The 18,647-nt window shown below is 40.1% G+C and overlaps 1 protein-coding gene across 21 annotated transcripts in view; it reads left to right on the top strand.

Annotated features, from left to right (window-relative positions):
- CDKL5 (cyclin dependent kinase like 5) overlaps positions 1–18,647 on the top strand; it is a 216,971-nt gene that overhangs the window by 171,818 nt on the left and 26,506 nt on the right. For all 21 annotated transcript variants that reach the window (XM_077888507.1, XM_077888493.1, XM_077888490.1 and 18 more), the window contains 5 exons: positions 2,069–2,220; positions 7,431–8,397; positions 12,266–12,367; positions 12,659–12,764; positions 15,461–15,584. In XM_077888507.1, coding sequence (XP_077744633.1) covers positions 2,069–2,220; positions 7,431–8,397; positions 12,266–12,367; positions 12,659–12,764; positions 15,461–15,584 — 1,451 coding nt within the window. The remainder of the gene's footprint in view (positions 1–2,068; positions 2,221–7,430; positions 8,398–12,265; positions 12,368–12,658; positions 12,765–15,460; positions 15,585–18,647) is intronic.

Below are 18,647 nucleotides of genomic sequence, written 5' to 3'. Positions count from 1 at the left end.
AACATCTACTATTTGCAACATAGAAGGGTTAGTTATTGTGATATATAAAGAAGACTTAAAAATAAATTAGGACAGGTACCTGGGTGGCTCAGTCGGTTGGGCGTCCAACTCTTGATTTTGGCTCAGGGCATGATCTCAGTGTCCTGGGATCCAGCCGCGTGTCTGGCTCTGCATCAGCAGGGAGTCTGCTTGAAGATTTTCTCTCTCTCTCTCTCTCTCTCTCTCTGTCTCTCTCTTTTAAATATTTTACTTATTTATTCACATGAGAGAGAGAGACAGAGACAGAGACACAGGCAGAGGGATAAGCAGACTCCATGTAGGGAGCCTGATGTGGGACTCGATCCTGGGACTCCAGGATCATGCTCTGGGCCAAAGGCACGTGCCAAACCACTGAGCCACCCAGGGATCCCCAAAGATTCTCTCTCTGCCCCTCCTTCTGCCCTTCCTCTCATTTTCTCTCTCCAAAATAAATAAATCTTTAAAAAGATAGATGCACAAATAGAAAAGAAGGAATGTAAGTTTAAAAAAAGGAATGTAAGTAACCAGTAAGCATAAAAATATTCAACTTCATTATAATCACAGATGTGAATTAAAACAGCTATGAGATACCATTTATTAAATATCTAGTTTACAAATAGTATTTTTAAAAAATGATAATGCTTGTTGTTGATGAAGGTGCAGGAAGTTGGTAGATTCTCAGTTACTGAGAAAGGAGTATCCTTTTAGACAACCTTCCTAGGGGATGATTTTCAACACATAGAAAATAATCCTTGAAAGTTTGCAGAGTTAACAATCCATCTCTGGGGGTTTTTATCCAAGAAAGAGATCATGGATGTATTCAAGGATTTCAGGTGTTTAGCATAGCATTAATTATAATAGTGCAAAGCAGCAGCCATTTAAATGTGCAACAGTAGGAGACCAGTTGAATAAATTATGGTATATCCATACTACACACTTCTTTAGTCATTTAAAAACATGTTGTAAAGTTATTTCTTACAGCATTGTTCATAATAATAAAAGGAACAACCAAAATGTTTATCATTAGGGAATTGCTAAAAACAATCTAAGGCATATCCATAGAGTTAAAGCTCTTCACCAATATGCAATGATCTCTTAAGATTTACTGTCCATTGGAAAGAAAGCTAAGTGCAGACCATTGTGTATCTGCTACTATTTGGGTAAAATAAAAGGAACAGACAGAGATAGGTACAGAGTATCTATGAAGGATGCACAAGAAAATACTGACATGGGCTTGCCTCCCAAGAAGGGGACAAGAGAAAGATGAGTGTATATTCTTTCATGTGAATATATACTTCATCCAAAATATATTTCAAATGTTTAAATTATGTTGTAAAAAATATTTCTGATTAGTAAGTGAAAAGTTCAGGATCCAAAACTTATATGTATAATATGAGCCAAATTTTATAAAAGAAAATATGTATATATGGTATTCAAAAAAGGACTAGAAGGGCTTATTCCCAGAGGACAACAATAGTAAGATAATGTGGTGATTTATTTTTTATTTATTTAAAAAAAATTTAGAAGATTTTATCTATCTACTTAGAAAAAGCACAAGTGGGGAGGAGGCAGAGGGAGCAGGAGAAACAGACTCTGACTGAGCTGAACATGGAACCTGACACAGGGCTTGATCCTAGGACCCGGAGATCATGACCTGAGCCAAATTTAGACACTTTTTTTTTTTTTAAAAGATTCTACCCATATATTCATGAGAGACACAGATATATAGAGAGAGGCAGAGACACAGGCAGAGGGAGAAGCAGGCTCCATGCAGGGAGCCCGACATGGGACTTGATCCTGGGTCTCCAGGATCACACCGCTGAGCCAGCTGGCCTGCCCCGAATTTAGACACTTAACTGACTGAGCCACACAGGTGCCCTGATAATGTAGTAATTTAGATAGTCCTCTTTAAAAAAAATTTTTTGGACTAAACTGCTAGATATTCTGCAATGACCATGCATTTCTTTTATAAGGAAAAGAAATAAGGTTTTTATTACAATTTAAATTTGACTTTGTATTATTCTTTCTGATCCTAACTTTGTTTCCTAAGAATTTACTGAAGTTGGACCCAGCTGACAGATACTTGACAGAACAGTGTTTGAATCACCCTACATTTCAAACCCAGAGACTTTTGGATCGCTCCCCTTCAAGGTCAGCAAAAAGAAAACCTTACCATGTGGAAAGCAGCACTTTGTCTAATAGGTAAATATTCCCTTTTAAGGAAATACAGATGCAGTGTTGGTCTTACAAGTAGGTGGAGGAGGTGGCTGCTTAAATGATGCAATTAGAGAAAAGAAGGAAAGCCCTCTTTATTCAAAAATATCTTCCTTATGCTTATTACATGATTCAGAACCACAATTAAAGAGTTGTGTGGGTCTTAAAGACTTACTTATCTTTAACAAGTATATTATGGAAACCTATGCATTTCCTGAGAAAGGTAGCATAGGTTAGCAACTAAGGGGGTTTCTAGCCTTATGAACTTAGAAGATTCTATATAAATGGGATGCAGGTGTGATACTTAGAGGCAAAAGTGTGGGTGAGGGCAAGGGGATTTCTGGAGAGAGAAGAGGATACCAAACACAAATGGGTAGGAGGGCACCTGGGACAGTCTTTGCAACCGAACCAAGTAGGTTTGGTTCTATTAGAAGGCTCTTGTGTTTTTGTTGTTCTTTTAATCGTTGAGTTGAGAAGTTATTTTTTCATTAGAATATGGAAATAGTAAAGTCAGTTTGGTAGATAGTGATTAAAATTGCTGCTTTTTAAAAATTTTTAATGTAATCTTTAAAAAAACAACAACTCTATTTCTGGGATGGGGGGCTTGTCTTCCCTCCTCTCCCAAGAAGCTGGTCTTATCTGGTATTGCTCAGACTCTGGAAGTAGTGAGTAGTTTTGTTCATCTACTATTAAAAGAAAAACAGAATATGATAATTCTTAATATGAAGCTTTTTGAATATAATTTTTTTCTCCTTTCACTGAAATTTTCTCTGCATGTAGAATAATTATTCTTAATCTATTAGAAGTTGAAAGCCCAAGACCTGGTACTTTTCTGAGACCTGTGAACATATTCATAAATTGGCAATAATCACTCATCCTATGTTTTCTCTGCTTAACTGTGATGGTGTGATTATTTTTTACAACTCTTTACTCTGTTAAATGATTGGTTTTGATTTTTGTTTCCCTCACATCTTATAAGATGTGGCCTTTAAGAAAGACAGGCCTTTCTTACCTGGATTGTTTTATTTGTTTTGGGGGTCTTTTTGTCTCTTACTTTTTTTTTTTCAAGGCCTGTGAACAGATTCAAATTCTGTTTAACCAAGTTTGTATTTACTTTGTTGTTTGTTTCCATGAGATTTTAATACACTAAAGAATAATAGTCATCATTTAGCTACTCTTTTCCATTTAAGAAGTTCATATTATGCCTTTGTCTTATCTGGGATCACTCGTAGTTTTAGTTCGGGTACTTTTGTCTCTCTTCTACCTTAATTATCACTTGACTCCTCTAGCTTACATTTGCAAAGAAGAAAGATCCCAAGGATATAAAGTTCAGTAGACTGATGATAAGTTTTTGCTTTTTGCTATAGTGATTAGTGGTATAACCCATACCATGAAAGGGGACCTATGTATTTGTCCTCTAATGACATCACTTGAGAGATCCCAGTGGGGATCTGAGGCTCTCCTTGGGAACTCTCTTTAGGACTATTCTATCAAGGAGGATAAATGTGGTGAGGAGGATATGTGTGGTGATGAGTTGATATGGGTCTTCTAGGAGTCCACCCAAATCTTCTTTTAAAGTAGACGAGAATAGAAATTATAAGTAAATAAAATCTGTGGAAGAATTCGTTTTTAGGTCTTTACACTTTGTGGAATTTTACAAGAAAAAGTCCTGAGTGGTTTCTCCAGGAATGATCTCAGCTCAGTTTACATGTATGTGGAACTGTCCTTTTCTCTACATTGTCTATGGTTCATATTTCCTCTATGGAATTCCTTCTTGTTGGGGACACTAATTCTACACAGACTGTGGCTAACTTGGACTTCCCAGCACTACTGTAGAGGTACTCACAGCATCATAGCACATTGGCTGCCACTTAAACACTCAGCTGCCTCGTCCCTGAGACACATTCACACAGCTTGTAGCTGTTGTCCAAGTTCACATCTCTGTAGAAGAGGCAGTGGACTCTTGCATTACCTTGCCCCTTCCTAGGTCTCTGTCAGACTATGCTGAGGTTCTCCTGACCTTGGATATGGTGGGATGGTGTTTCAGCCTGCCCTGCCCTCTCACCAATTCTGCTTTGCCATCCTTCTCCATAAAAGTATAGCTTTGCATCTTTGATGTTTACTTTGAAAAGTTATTTTAACTAAAGAGATTAACTATCTGTCCTGCCAGCCATTTCAGAAGGGTTTATATATAAAATCCTCTTAAATGCTTGGCAGTTTAACACAGATTCCTTATAGTTGTGTGCCAAAGAGATCTATGGAATTTTCAGAGCAGTTTTTTTATTGTTGTGCTTTGGCAGAACTCCAATTTGAAGACAATTTGATGCCCTTTCTACTTAAGAATTATGTGCAAAGCTCAATGGCTTCAAATTAATACTAAGACAGAAGCTTTCAGAATAGCAGTTTAGGCTCTTTGTACTTTTATAGAAACCTGACTCTTTGATAAATGTTTCTACCTTAACGTTATAGCCTCCGTTGTCATATTAGAAATTGTATCTTATGTTGCTATGAATATGTTCTTCCTAACATGTAGGTTTGTGCTCTACTTTGAGATAAGTGTTTTCCAACAGTTTCAAAAGCTCTAGCAGCTGGCCTCAATCTTCTCTATCCTTTTCTGATTTTCTTTGGAGCTTCAGGCATTACACAATATCGGCATGTGCTATCTCCGCTATTACCTTCTCTAGACCTGAAGGAGAAAGGGGAGGAAGTGGGAATATGATAGCCCAGGGGAATCAGGCAGGAGAATCCACCCCATGAGAGCTGTAATCTGGACAGGCACAGCTATGATCTGAGTTAGGGTGCTGATGCTGGGGAGGAGTAGGAGAGACCACCCCCAGCCCCTTGCACTGCTAAACCCAACTAAGAGTTAGGTGGCAAGGGATCTGGGTGATGCAGTGTGCACCATTAAGCTCCTGAGGCCCTGAATGGGGCAGAGCGAAATGGAGAACAGGTAGGGAGTTGGGTAAATAGAAGATAACCAGCAAACTTAGATCTACTTATGGATTAGACTATTTGCATATTATTGATTGGGTTTTTGAAAAGTTGCTAAGATATTTTAGTTACAGAGATAAAAGTTGACAAAGGACTCTGATGGTTTAAAACCTGATACCTTTAGGGTACCTGGCTGGTTCAGTCATTAAGCCTCTGGCTCTTGATTTTGGCTCAGGTCTTAATCTCAGGTCTTGGGATCAAACCCGCTCTGCCCTCAGCATGGAATCTGCTTTAAGATCTCCCTCTGCCCCCTCTCTACCACCGTCTCACCAACGTGCTCTCTCTCTTTAAAAAAAAGAGGGGGTTGCAAAAAAGCCAACCTGATACCTTAGGATATGATGACTGCTCTATGTTGATCTGGAGATAGAGTCAGTTGGCATCATTTAGCAGAAGGTGAAACTTTAGTTTCTTTTTTATTTTAAAAAATTTTTAAATTATTCATTTAGGGAGTGTAAGGTGATGGGGGGAGGGCAGAGGAAGAGGAAGAGAGGCAGATTCCCTGCTGAGTGCAGAGTCCCATGTGGGGCTCAATCTCAGGACCCTGAGGTCATGACCTTATGCAAAATCAAGAGTCCCACACTTAACTGAGCCACCCAGGTACCCCAAAATTCTTGTTTCTTTGTAATTTCTTTCTAGGTCTAGGACCTGCTGTTTATTTAGTTAGCTCATATTAAAGCACCTTATTTGATGCTGCAATTCTTGTGACTGAATTAGGAGAGATCAGTGAATGCATTTAGGAGATGAGGTCTTCCACAACTGTTACAGGCTTTCTTGATATCAGATACTTTTTTTTTTTTTTTTTAAACATGGTAGGAGGATGGGAAAAGAGCCCTTACTTTTGATGCCTGAGCGGTAGATTTTCAGGGAAAATGGAAAGGCATAGTTTCACAGATTACCATTATATAGACAAAAAAATGTGACTTTTCAATTAGTTTGTGATGGGAACAAAACTCTCCCATGTCAAACCATCTTTAGCAAAAGCAATATTTGCAGCAGCATTTTTGGAATGCATAGTAAAAAGAGAGTTGTGTACATTATTTTTCATTTAAAAACATTCTCCTATCTCAGACTATGCTTCTTTAAATAGTTGCAGTAGAAGAAACTGACCTTGCTGTGAGGTCAGTTTCAGCTTTCCAATAGAGGACAAGGTTTTCCTCTGGATTTATATTTTGTATTTTAAGCCAAGAAGGAAATGAAGCTTTAAATCCTAAAGAAAGCCTCAGTCAGTTTGGAATAATGACGTGTGAGATGATGAAAAGAATAAATTGTGTCTTCTGGAGAGAAATTAACTCTCTAGATCCCTGTGATTTCAGGTAAAGACTGAAACATTCCTGTTTAGTGTATATGGAGGTATCTGAAGTGCCCTAAAAGTATTGCCACCTCTCTAAAACATAAACCTTAATCATGATGTTTTCCAACAGAGTTTACATTTCGTTTTAGAGTGTCATTTTCTTTTATTGAGTATATTGCAAGAACTCTGATTCTTTGATGATATAAACTAAAGACAAAAGACAGTACTGGTGTCTGTATGTGCTGTGAGTATGTATCTCTGAAGCAGGCAGTGAGTTTTACAAATAAAAGGGAAGTTCAAGGAACATCATGACCTTCAAGTCTAAATGTTGCCTCTGACATTCAGAGTTATAAAGAGTTTGTTATAGCTTAGCTCTCTTATCAGATGTTCCTAACAAACAAACACTCATGTGAGCACCAGCACGCAAAAACTTATTTTCCCAGATTATTAGTTAGAACTCATGTTGGCTACAAGTTAGTTGAACATTTAAGGATGTCAAAATTGTTTCATCAGGACCAGTGCTTTATTACAGAGTGACTTGATCTAAACAGCTTACTTCCATGGTTACTTGTTATTTGTTGGCATATGAGTTAATGTTTTTAGTCTTTGAGGTATTTTAGGGGTGTGTGCATGTGTATATATATTTTTAAGATTTTATTTATTTATTAGAGCAAGCACAAGCAGGGGGAGTGGCAGGCAGAGGGAGAAGGAGAAGCAGACTCCCTGCTGAGCTGGGAGCCCAACATAGGACTCGATCCCAGGACCCTGGGATCATGACCAGAGCTGAAGGCAGACACTTAAATGATTGAACCACTCAAGCGTGCCCGCGGCCCCCCCCGCCCCCCCACTTTTTAAACGATACTTTTTGTGTCTGCTATTGAAGGAAACTAATATACTTCTTTTGTTTTTAACATAGAAACCAAGCCAGCAAAAGTACTGCTTTGCAGTCACACCACAGATCCAACAGCAAGGACATCCAGAACCTAAGTGTGGGTCTGCCTCGGGCTGACGAAGGTCTGCCTGCCAACGAAAGCTTCCTAAATGGAAATCTTGCTGGAGCTACTCTTAGTCCCATGCACACCAAAACCTACCAAGCAAGCAGCCAACCTGGGTCTACCAGCAAAGATCTAACCAACAATAACATACCACATCTTCTCAGCCCAAAAGAAGCCAAGTCAAAGACAGAGTTTGATTTTAATATTGACCCAAAACCTTCCGAAGGCCCAGGCACAAAGTACCTCAAGTCAAGCAGCAGATCTCAGCAGAACCGGCACTCATTTATGGAAAGCTCTCAGAGCAAAGCCGGGACACTGCAGCCCACTGAGAAGCAGAGTCGGCATAGCTACATTGACACTATTCCCCAGTCCTCTAGGAGTCCCTCTTACAGGACCAAGGCCAAAAGCCACGGGGCGTTGAGTGACTCCAAGTCTGTGAGCAACCTTTCTGAAGCCAGGGCCCAAATTGCAGAGTCCAATACCAGTAGGTACTTCCCATCCAGCTGCTTGGACTTGAACTCTCCTACCAGCCCAACCCCTACCAGGCACAGTGACACAAGAACTTTGCTCAGCCCCTCCGGGAGAAATAATCGAAGCGAGGGCACTCTTGACTCACGCCGAACCACAACCAGGCATTCTAAAACGATGGAGGAGTTGAAACTGCCCGAGCACATGGACAGCAGCCATTCCCATTCTCTGTCTGCACCTCATGAATCTTTTTCTTATGGACTGGGCTATACTAGCCCCTTCTCTTCCCAGCAGCGTCCACATAGGCATTCCATGTACGTGACCCGGGACAAAGTGAGAGCCAAAGGCTTAGACGGAAGCTTGAGCGTAGGGCAAGGAATGGCGGCCAGGGCCAACAGCCTGCAGCTCCTATCACCTCAGGTACAACTTGGACCTTGACTGGATCTGTTAGCTCATCATGGGAAGGTGGTGTGGGGTGTGAATAGGATCAGTCTTTAATTTTCCCTACTATAGGAGGTTGTGCTTTTTTGATAGAATGCATTTAGGGAAGCAGTACTCAAAGGACTATCTATTAAAAAAATTAATTTAAGGTCCACTGTTGAGTATTCAGGAGAACTCAACAAAACTTATTTTTAGAAATCTGCTTCTTAAGTGTTCCTTTCTGGCATATTTTGTTGAGAAAATCCTATTTTGATTTATTATAGAATCAATCGGTTGTATGGGTTAGTTTTTAACTTTCCCCAAATTTATTTATTTATTTATTTTTTTTAACTTTCCCCAAATTTAGTGTGATTTGTAGAGATTTTCTCTAATCTCTCCAGACCACATTTGCTTGAATCGTACCCTTTTACTTCTACCTTATTCGATATTTTCACTGAATTGAAACATTTCTAATTTATGTAGAACCCTAGGTAAATTTAACTTCAAGCCAAAATAAATGTCAATTTACAGTCTTTTGGATTGTTTTTAAATCTCAAGGCAATGTTTTTATCTTAATGCTTCCTCCATCTTACTGATTTTTCAACCTCTAGAACTGCTGACAGTAACCTATTTAAAAGAAGTAGCATTCCTACAACAGAACACGTTTTTTAAATTATATTTTCATGATATGAAACATTCATCTGCAGCAAAGAAGTGAGGGTAGAGAAAAGCCCTCTTTCTCAGAAAGAGAAAGCTCTAAAAAGCTCTCTTAGAAAGAGAGAAGAGTTTTGTGTAGGGAAAATACTCCTCTTTTCGAGGGTATAAAAATAGATTCATCAGCGTGTGTCAGAACTTCAGGAAATATGGATGGAATATGTAATGGGAGGTTTAGCAGGATGGGTGCTGAAGATGGGCTGGAGACTGTCAGTAATGGAGCAGTTGGTGTAGCGAAGTAGCTAAGAGCTCAGGTTGGGAAACCAGGTTGACCTAGGTTTGTGTCCCAGTTCTGTAGTCTGCTTCCAACTATGTAAATTTGTGAAAGTGATATAATCTTTTAGCCTCAGATTCCTCATCCAAGTAGTGTTGTAAGGTTTAAACATGGTGTATAAAGCACCATGCCCAGTGCTTGGCACAGAGCATCCAATACATTTTAATTGTTGCTGCTTCCATGATGGCGGGGGCTGTTTTCTAGATGTTTAACACTCTCTATGCTAGGTGTTCTCAGACACAGAAGAGTTTGAGGTAGGGTCCTTGCCCTTGACAAACTTATCTTCTCTCAGGGAACAGTAAATTATACATGATCACAATGAAATAATTAAGAAGCAAATTACTATGGCACTGACTATAAATAGGAGTTGAGAACAGAGAAAGATCATAAATAGGAGAAGTCAGAAATGACTTTGGGAGCAACTAAAGATCTTGCTCTGAGCTAGGATATAGAAAGAAAAGAAGTTGTGGATGGCTGAAGAATGAGGATGTGTTCAGGTGTTGATGGCATGAGACACCACAGTAGGCTCTCTTGAGAATGATGAGGAAGGTATGGCCCCTGTCCTCTTGGCATGCGTGTTGGGGCCCAGTTACCAGGGATCAGTCATGGCTATACCGTGAGGCCGGTGCCAGAGGCCAGTGTGCCATTGACAGAGGCACAGCATAGTCCAGGCAGGGGATATGGACAGTTCCCAGGGGAGGTGATATCTGAGAAGAGATTTCTGAGGCTTAACTAGGGGAGGAAGTGGAGTCTCTGGAAGAGAGGGCAGAAAAGAGGGGGAGGCTAGTAGAGACAGTAAATAGCATGGTGTGCTGTGGGGATTGCAACTTGTTCCACACTGCTGTAGTGAAAAATGTGAGATTTGAGGTGGCTTTTGGAGTAAATCAAGCATGAGGAAAGCGGAGTATGTTCTAGACTAAGTCAGTGCTCATGGGAAATGGTAGGTCTTAAAGACTCCTCAGATGTACAAACAACACAATGTGTGAATTGAAGAATTGAATAGAGGATAAAGGAAACCTTCAGGCTTCTTCCCTAGGAGCTCCTTTTCAGGGTAGGACAAAGGACTTTTGAAGTCCCCTAATTCAACCTCTTCATTTCATAGATGAATGTGCGGAGGATCCAAGAAGTTAGGCGGGTTGCCCAAGTTTATCCAAATAGTCCAAGGCAGGATTGGGATCGTGGGACAATGTCTCAGTCCCTAGGCCAGCATTCTTTGTACTGTATCATGCTGACCTATTGAGGCAGAAGTGACCCTGGGCCCCTAAGCAGAGCAGTCCTCCATGAAGTTGGAGAGACTGGTACCCAGGTAAGAGGAGGAGAAATGGGAAATGTACACGTGCACATGGAGGAGATGGCACATGGTGGGAGATGCCATGACTGGAGTCAGAACAGTGGTTGGAGGAGTCCCTCTAGAGAAGAGAGAACCTCTGGGGCCTAGAAAGATCTATAGAGCCTTGGCAGCTGCCCATAAACATGAGATGGAGATCAAAACTAGGTAAAGTGTGCTGGCATGCAGCATAGTGTAAATAGAGGAGATAAGAAAAAAAAAGCTATAACTTGGAGAAAGAACAAATGGACTGGTTCTCAGAGTTCCAGAAAAAAGACTGTGAACATGGTGGAGATAATCTAATTATAAGTGGTTACTGTGGGCTAAGCACAGACCCAGCTGTTACAGAATTTTAAGTCCAGTTCGGGAGGTACAGTACCAAGCTGCAAGATAGTACAAGTTTAAAGGCACAAAGATGGCAGATGGTTTGACAAGTGACTAAAGCCACAAGTAAATGATGGGAATCACTCTTACAAAATATTGCAGCCACCTTCGAGAAGAAGGGGACTGAACTAGCATTGTCACCTAAGAGTTTAGGTTAGATATAAATCATTTATTTTCTTAAAAACTTTGCTAGAGAGCTTTGTAAACTCTACAGGTGCTAAAATTCAAATGAGATCTTATCACAAATTAGGAAGAAGAAAGTCTACATCAGATAAAAGAATATTATTTCATAGTACATTTGGGGAGTTGAGGGAGACAAAGAATCCTATTTAAAGTTTAAATAAAATGTTTTTGATACATCGTGTAAGGCTCAAGAATAAAATTCTGTGTGTAATGTGCAGATACACAATGCAGCTAAGTCCTCCTAATGGCTTGGTAATTTTGTTCCTTAATCCTGTTTTCCTCGAGGGTATGAGGTGCTTCTTTTCCCTTCAGTGAACACCATTGTGGACCAAGGCTGCTCTTAGCTTGTGTCTCACTTCCTTGAGGGAAATAGGCAGTGTCGCCTGAGATGTTAAGAAAATTACATGAAATACAAGTACGGTTATCCTAGAGAAGATTAAGAAAACTTAAGTACATATAATTACAGTAGTTAGGAAATTTTAAGACAAATGATTAGGAATACTGATTCTCTTCCATGATATATCCAAAGAACATTTGATTTCATCTGGATCTGCCATTTAAGTTCTTAATGAAAAATAATTTTGGATCTGCATAGTTCTTTTTGGAAAAATCTGCTAGAGAAATTTTGGATTAACTAATAGAATCTAATTAGAGTGCTACAGAGAACCATGACTATCTAGATATTAGGAAGATAATTTTCTTTGTTTTTAATAATTAATTGAACTATTTTCAGCTTAATTCTTTCCCTGCTTGCCTTAACTTTAATGAGAATTTCACTTTCCATCTGTGTGACATTTGTTTGAATTCTTTTACATTCATCAAATGATTCACTCTTTTATGGGACAATTTGTATTTTAGCCAACTAACATTTTTTATTTTAGCTGGTGAAGGTACTAATTATGCCAAATAAAGCCCATGGTGATTTAGGTGATTTTCATCCCTAGGAACAGGACACTCTTATAAATCCTTTTAAATTTGACTTTCAGCCTGGAGAACAGCTCCCTCCAGAGATGACTGTGGCTCGATCTTCTGTTAAAGAATCTTCCAGAGAGGGCACCTCTTCGTTCCATGCAAGGCAGAAGTCTGAGGTCTGAATTCTCTACAAGTTGCTAACTTTTATGATAAAACTTGTTTGTAAAGAGTGGTCATTTGACATTATTACAGCCTATCTTTTAAAATTTCTTCATACCCAGTCTCCCACAAATAACAAACTGGCTCACATTTAAAATGTTAAGTAGTTTTCCTCATGCCATAATTCTGAATTTTCTCTCTAAAAGATCCTGGAGTAAATTCTAGATCAGTTAGGTACTATTCTAAGTTCATAAGCCACCTCATCACCACTCTATTGTAACTTTTTATAAACCTCTTTCTTGTCTCAGGGTGGAGCATATCATGACCCTCACTCTGATGATGGTGCCGCCCCCAAAGAAAATCGGCACCTGTACAATGACCCTGTTCCGAGGAGAGTTGGCAGTTTCTACCGAGGTAAGCCCAGCTCTGAGCACCCACCCGGGTCCTCTCTACCTTCCCCTTCCCTGCACCTCCAGCCCATGCCCTCCACTACACTTCACTGACTTGACTTCAGGTCAACGCCATCCTTGTCTGTGTTGTCGCCTTCCAATACTTTTCCCTGCTTCGGGTTCAGGCCCTCATGGCTTCTGACTTGAGTTCTTTGAGTAGCCTCCCAGCTGATCTCCCTATCTCCCAAAATTGCCATCACATCAGTCTCTGGAATGATCCATCTGAAGCTGTGTCCTGGCCATACCACTCATTCATTCAGTTAAGTCCTAAAATATTTATTGAGGTCACCTGTATGCCTGGCACTGTTCTAGCTTAGAACATGTCCATGAATGAGACAGCCAGAGGTCTCCACCTTCACAGAGCTCACATTCTCACAAGGAGAGAACTACACTAAATGTAATAATAATGTAGAACAGTAAAAGATAAATGCTACAGGGCAAAAATAGAGCAAGGCAACCCACCGCCTGCCCCCAGTCCTCTCTCACCTGCTGATGGCCCTCCAGTGGTTTCCCATTGCCATCACAACAAGATCTAGATTCCTTAAGATGACTTTCCAGATATCCCATGCCCTGGTCCTTGCCATCCTCTCCAGCTGCTGCTCCTCCGATCTGAAACACATTCCCCCCTTTACTTGGATAGCTTATTTTTGTCCCATGTAAGGCTCTAGTTTGAAATCCTCTGCAGTATGATGTCTTCCCTTTCCACCCAGACAAAGTAAAACATTTTCTTCTCTGCTCTATCCATGGTTCCTTGTCTAGGCCTCTAACATGACACAGACTTGATTCTCGGTCTTCATTTCTCTCTCACAAGGTTGCAAGGCCCTTTATCATATTTTCCTCTCTTACCCTCATTGACTAGCACACTGTCTGACAGTTTCATAAATATTTGTTGATTGGATGAAAGAGTATCTTCAAGTATACTTGCATAGCCTGAAAAATGTGCTTCGATGATTAACTGACAGCTGAAACAGAGGCTTTGGAGGCTGTATGGATTTAGGAGATGTTGACAGAAAAAGGCATCCCCTTTGAAGAGCTATGTAGCAATAGAATGAATGAGAGCCCCTCCAGAGCTCTAGCCCCTGTGGGGTGACTAACAGCAAGCCCACCAGAGTAGGGGCAAGGTTCTGGGTTTCCAAAGGCTTAGCTTCTCAAGGCCTCCTAAGAGTCATCATGACCTTCTATAGTTGCCCTCACCCACATCATTTGGCTTTTTACTATTCTGTTGATTTGGGGGGACAGCTGGAGGGGACATGAATTGGGGGAGAACATGGACAGTTGCTTGGTCATTTTAACTAAGAACTTGAGGCTAAATAAATGTATAGAAGTGTTATTTAGGACTAAATGTGTATTGAATTAGGCTACTTGTTTCCTCCTAGCCCCCCATTTGGAAAAAGTATAGGGCATTGAATATGCCATTTAATGCATTCTGTTTTTCCTCCTGCTGTGGTTACTTTAGAATCTTAAGGGGCTAAAATTTTAATCCAGATTAAAGTTAATTAAAATATTGTGTACATGAGCAAATACCTTTTTTTCTGTTACTATAAGTTTTACTTCCAAAATGGACCATACCTGTGTTATTTCTATAGGTGTCTGGAGCATATACTTTAATATAAAATGTTAACAAAGTTTTGATTAATTAGGAATGACAGTTTTATTTTGATTGCAAGTGAATTAAATTGGTTCATATCAGCAAAGCCCCTCATTTGTCTTCCTCATAATTCACTTCAAGATTTGGCAGGTAGAACATTTTTATTTTAGAAAGTCCAGAAATAGAAGGAAGAGACTTAACTAGGTGAAACATCTGGAGATATCTGTCATTTCAGTGATTCTACTAAATCTAACTGGATGAAGATTTAGTGGTACCATTGAAATGACAGATGTTTCCAGAATACTTCCTGTTTTTAGTCCTACTGGTTTCACCTGAGTCAGGTGAAATGGTGTCATTTATCTTGATATTTAGCCTGTATATTCCTTTGTGATGAAATTTGCAATATATTTTGATTTATGATCAAGCTTAAAAACTTAGAGAAAAAGCCTAACAGCCTCCCTCCATCCCACTCCCAACAAGGGGCAGAAAAGTACCCACATATGTTGTGGCTTGTCTTTCTCTTCATTCCTGGGTTGAGAACTTAGAGAAAAATAGTATTTTTGCAAATAACTGAATTTCTTTGGAATTTAGTTTAAAAAAATACAAAATTGACTCTGCCTCCCAAGTGTAAGGCTTAAAGCACAGTTAGTATACTGTAGCACATATATTGTTAAGAGTCACTTCAGACTAAGAATAGATTTTGCATAGTTGGATCTATGATGTAGGAAAGCCTCAATTTCAAAGAATGTCAAAAACAGTGAGAGGAGGCTGTCCTATTCATACTTTTAAATATCCTGCAATCTTCTTCATTTAAGCAGCTGACAAGTCAATTTATGTTTCGAATGTATACTGCCTGATGTTAACTTATCCTTGCAAACTAATGTTGTAATCACTGGGGGGATGGATAATGTTCCCTGGAATGCCTCCATCCTCAGAAAACACAAAAGGTATATAAAGGAGAAGGGGGGTTTTGACTTACTTGTTTGATTTGTGTGAGAGAGAATGCAGTTGAATAAGTTAAGAACTGCTTTGCCCAAAAAAGTCCATCAGTGACTGACTTTTTTGTTATTCAGTGCCATCTCCTCGTCCCGACAATTCTTTCCATGAAAATAATGTATCAACCAGAGTTTCTTCCCTACCATCAGAGAGCAGTTCCGGAACTAACCACTCAAAAAGACAACCAGCATTTGATCCATGGTGGGTATTTTGATTTGTTTTTACTCTCCTTTTTTCTAATTGTAGATTTGAGATTTCAAAGAATTCTGGATACACTTTTTAGCTTGCTTGCTTTCTCAAGAGAGATTGTTTGATTAGGAGACTGTGTTTTATCATTATTTGTAATGTTTTCTTTCAAGTTCAGCATTTATATTAAATATCACGTAAAAGAAGAAAAAAATCTGCTTGGTCACTAAATGCCTCACATATCTTCCATTGTGTTCTTCTGATAGGAATGCTATCTTTCAAAAAAAAAAAAAAAAAAGAAAAAGGAATGCTATCTTTCACTATCTCTTTTGTTGCTATTGTATCACAGAGCATGCATGTTGCTTAGCACTTCCTGTGCCAGGCTCACGTGGTTCTCAGTCAGCCTTTGGGGTGGGAGCGGCTCCCCTTCCACAGACAAGAAAGCTGCAGCCTCAAAATGAGAAAGTGCTTGCCTGGGCAGCCCTTAGCAGAGAGGAGAGGGGAGCCAAGATCTAGCCCCCCACGGGGTCTGACTAGAAAGCTTGCAGTTTTGACCTCTGTGCCACCTGACTTGCATTCAGGGTGGAAGGAAAGAAATGGAGAAACACCCTTTACGCTACCACAAAAAAGCCTAACGGTAGTCACAGGCTAAAATGATGTGCTGGCTCTGCTTATCCTTTTATCTCTTTGTGTCGTGTAGTAAAAATTTAGGGAGAGTTGTATCATGTATTAAGTCTTGTCAGCAGATCTGCCTGGGGATTAAGGACCTTTTAAAAAACTAATAATAATGTAGACTGTCTACTCTCAGCTGCCCAAAGAGACTGCCCAGAATCCAGATGTGAGTGGTGTTTATGTGTACTTCATAAAACTACTAAGTTCTCTACTCAGAATAAAATGGTGCATCCCTGTAACATTGCAAATTTAGAATAGGGCCATTCTGTCAGATTTCCAGCTCTGGTGTTTATTGCCCAAAGTCACAGAAGTGTCTTGAGTCCCTCAGTACTCCTGACCCTGTGTGCTTATGCAGTTTTCACCCTGTTGGCAGGGTTGGATCAAGGTTTTAGTACTACTGCGCCCTATGGTAAAAATAACTTAGTTATTTTTAAAACACTAACAAAGACAATGTTTTTAAAGTTGTAAAGATTTTTATAAGCACAGTTTCCACTCATATGTACTAAATGAGAGTTTTAACATTAGTGCCTGAGAGGTTGGACTCAGGAAAGAGGACATCTTGATTAATGTCACCTTCTGTCCGTGTGACTTTAACCTCTGTCCCTCAGTTTCCTCATCTGTAAAAATAGGCCTAAGAATCCTACCTCCCTCACAGGATTCATGTGATCATTAAATGAAGGAAAACAACAAAAGCACCCAGAGCAGTGCCTGGCACGCAGTGACTTGTTACTGTTAGCTGCAGTGGTGTTTTACCACGGATGTCCTCTAGCTTCAGTATGACTTGTCAAGTGTCTCCCCTCCACTTGCTTTGCTGAGAAACTTTAGTGCATTCTTTTTCCATGTGACTGGAGACCAGTCCCCCCATACATTAATCTGGGGGCACAAGCACAACTGGCAGTTACCTGCTTTGATAGTTTTTAAGTGAGCCTTTGACAAGCCATGAGGATAGTGTCTCAGTTGTATAGAAAAAATTGTTTTTTTTTTTTTCTTGGACGTTGCATAATGGAGTGGTAATGTTTAAAAGAGAATTAATTGGTTACGGATTAACATCGTTCTATCACAATTAGGTCAGATCAAAATTAGTATCTTTTTAAAAAAATTTTTTTTTAGCAAAACAAGTCCTTAGCATAGAACTTAAGATTGATTGATTGATTGATTGATTGATTGATTTAAAACTTATTACTCTGTTGCCAGATCCTCCAGTTGGGCCTTCTGGAAGGGCTAGCACGCAGGGTGGCCCAAGGGTAGAGGTTAGGCTCCTTTTTGACCTCTCACCACCCTTGTCAGGTCTGGCCTTTGGGCATCTCCAAGAGGGAGGGACCCAGGGACTGGGTAGGGGTCTCTCCCTGGATCTCTACCAGGCAGATGGAGATGGTCCCAGACAAATGTTAATCACTTGGTGACTTGGGTTCCTTTGGACATCTCTCCTCACCTCTTTTTTTTTTTTTTTTTTTTCTTTTCTTTTCTTTTTTTTTTGTAAGCTCTATACCCACTGTGGGGCCTTTTTAAATAAGTTTTACATCCAGCTTACGACCACAAGATCAAGAGTTGTGTGCTTTTCCAGTTGAACCAGCCAGGCTCCCTATCCTACCTCTTCTTCTTTTATTTTTCCTTCCTCCTACCTCTTCTGTAATCCACCCACCCACCACAGAGTGTCTAGAGGGCACTGCCAGACCACGGGGCCTGGACCAGGTTCTAATCCCCCCACAAAGGGCAGGCAAGTCACTGCATATCAGGTCTTGGGCCTGTATCCTCACCATTGTTCTGTCCAGCCACCCCATCACTTCCCTCAGGGGCAGGGAAACTGGGTGAAGTGAGGTGCCCCTATCCCCGAAGTGAAGAGCCAGATGACTGGTAGTCTGACTCTAAAACTGTCCCTCTTCACTCTGAGCCCTAAGTCTCATCTGCAAAGAAAGGGTTGTGGGCTGCCTTTGGAGCATCACATTCCATTCTAGGGCATTGTGAGGAAACTGCCCCCTGAGGAAGGGGGCCCAGAGAGGCCTTGGGGGCAGGCCTATCCAAATGTGGGATAAATAGTATTAAAAACATATTGTTTCTGTCTTTTTGATAGTCAGTTTGAGTAGAGCTTGTTTAGACCAGATATATATAGAAACTGGAAAACAGTTGTGTTTTTTTAAAAAGAATTAAAGGCATAATTGGGGCGTTGAACTTCAGACTTTAGACAAGCCTCTGTCAAGTCATCCCTACTGTGATATTGCTGTTAGGAAGCTTGAGAGGGTTTCAGAATTACCGCTTTGAATTGCAGTATTCTTTTGTCCCCACTGCCCCTCATGTTAATGCTGCTATGATACTTCTCCTTTGAGCATCACATCTAACCTGGTCTAAGTCATTTAATGAGTTTGACTTATCTTGATTTTTTTTTTCTTGAACAAGAGACCACATTGG

The sequence above is a fragment of the Canis aureus genome, chromosome X (assembly GCF_053574225.1).
Source record: "Canis aureus isolate CA01 chromosome X, VMU_Caureus_v.1.0, whole genome shotgun sequence".
Taxonomy (NCBI): domain Eukaryota; kingdom Metazoa; phylum Chordata; class Mammalia; order Carnivora; family Canidae; genus Canis; species Canis aureus.
This window is presented reverse-complemented; position numbering and strand designations above follow the sequence as displayed.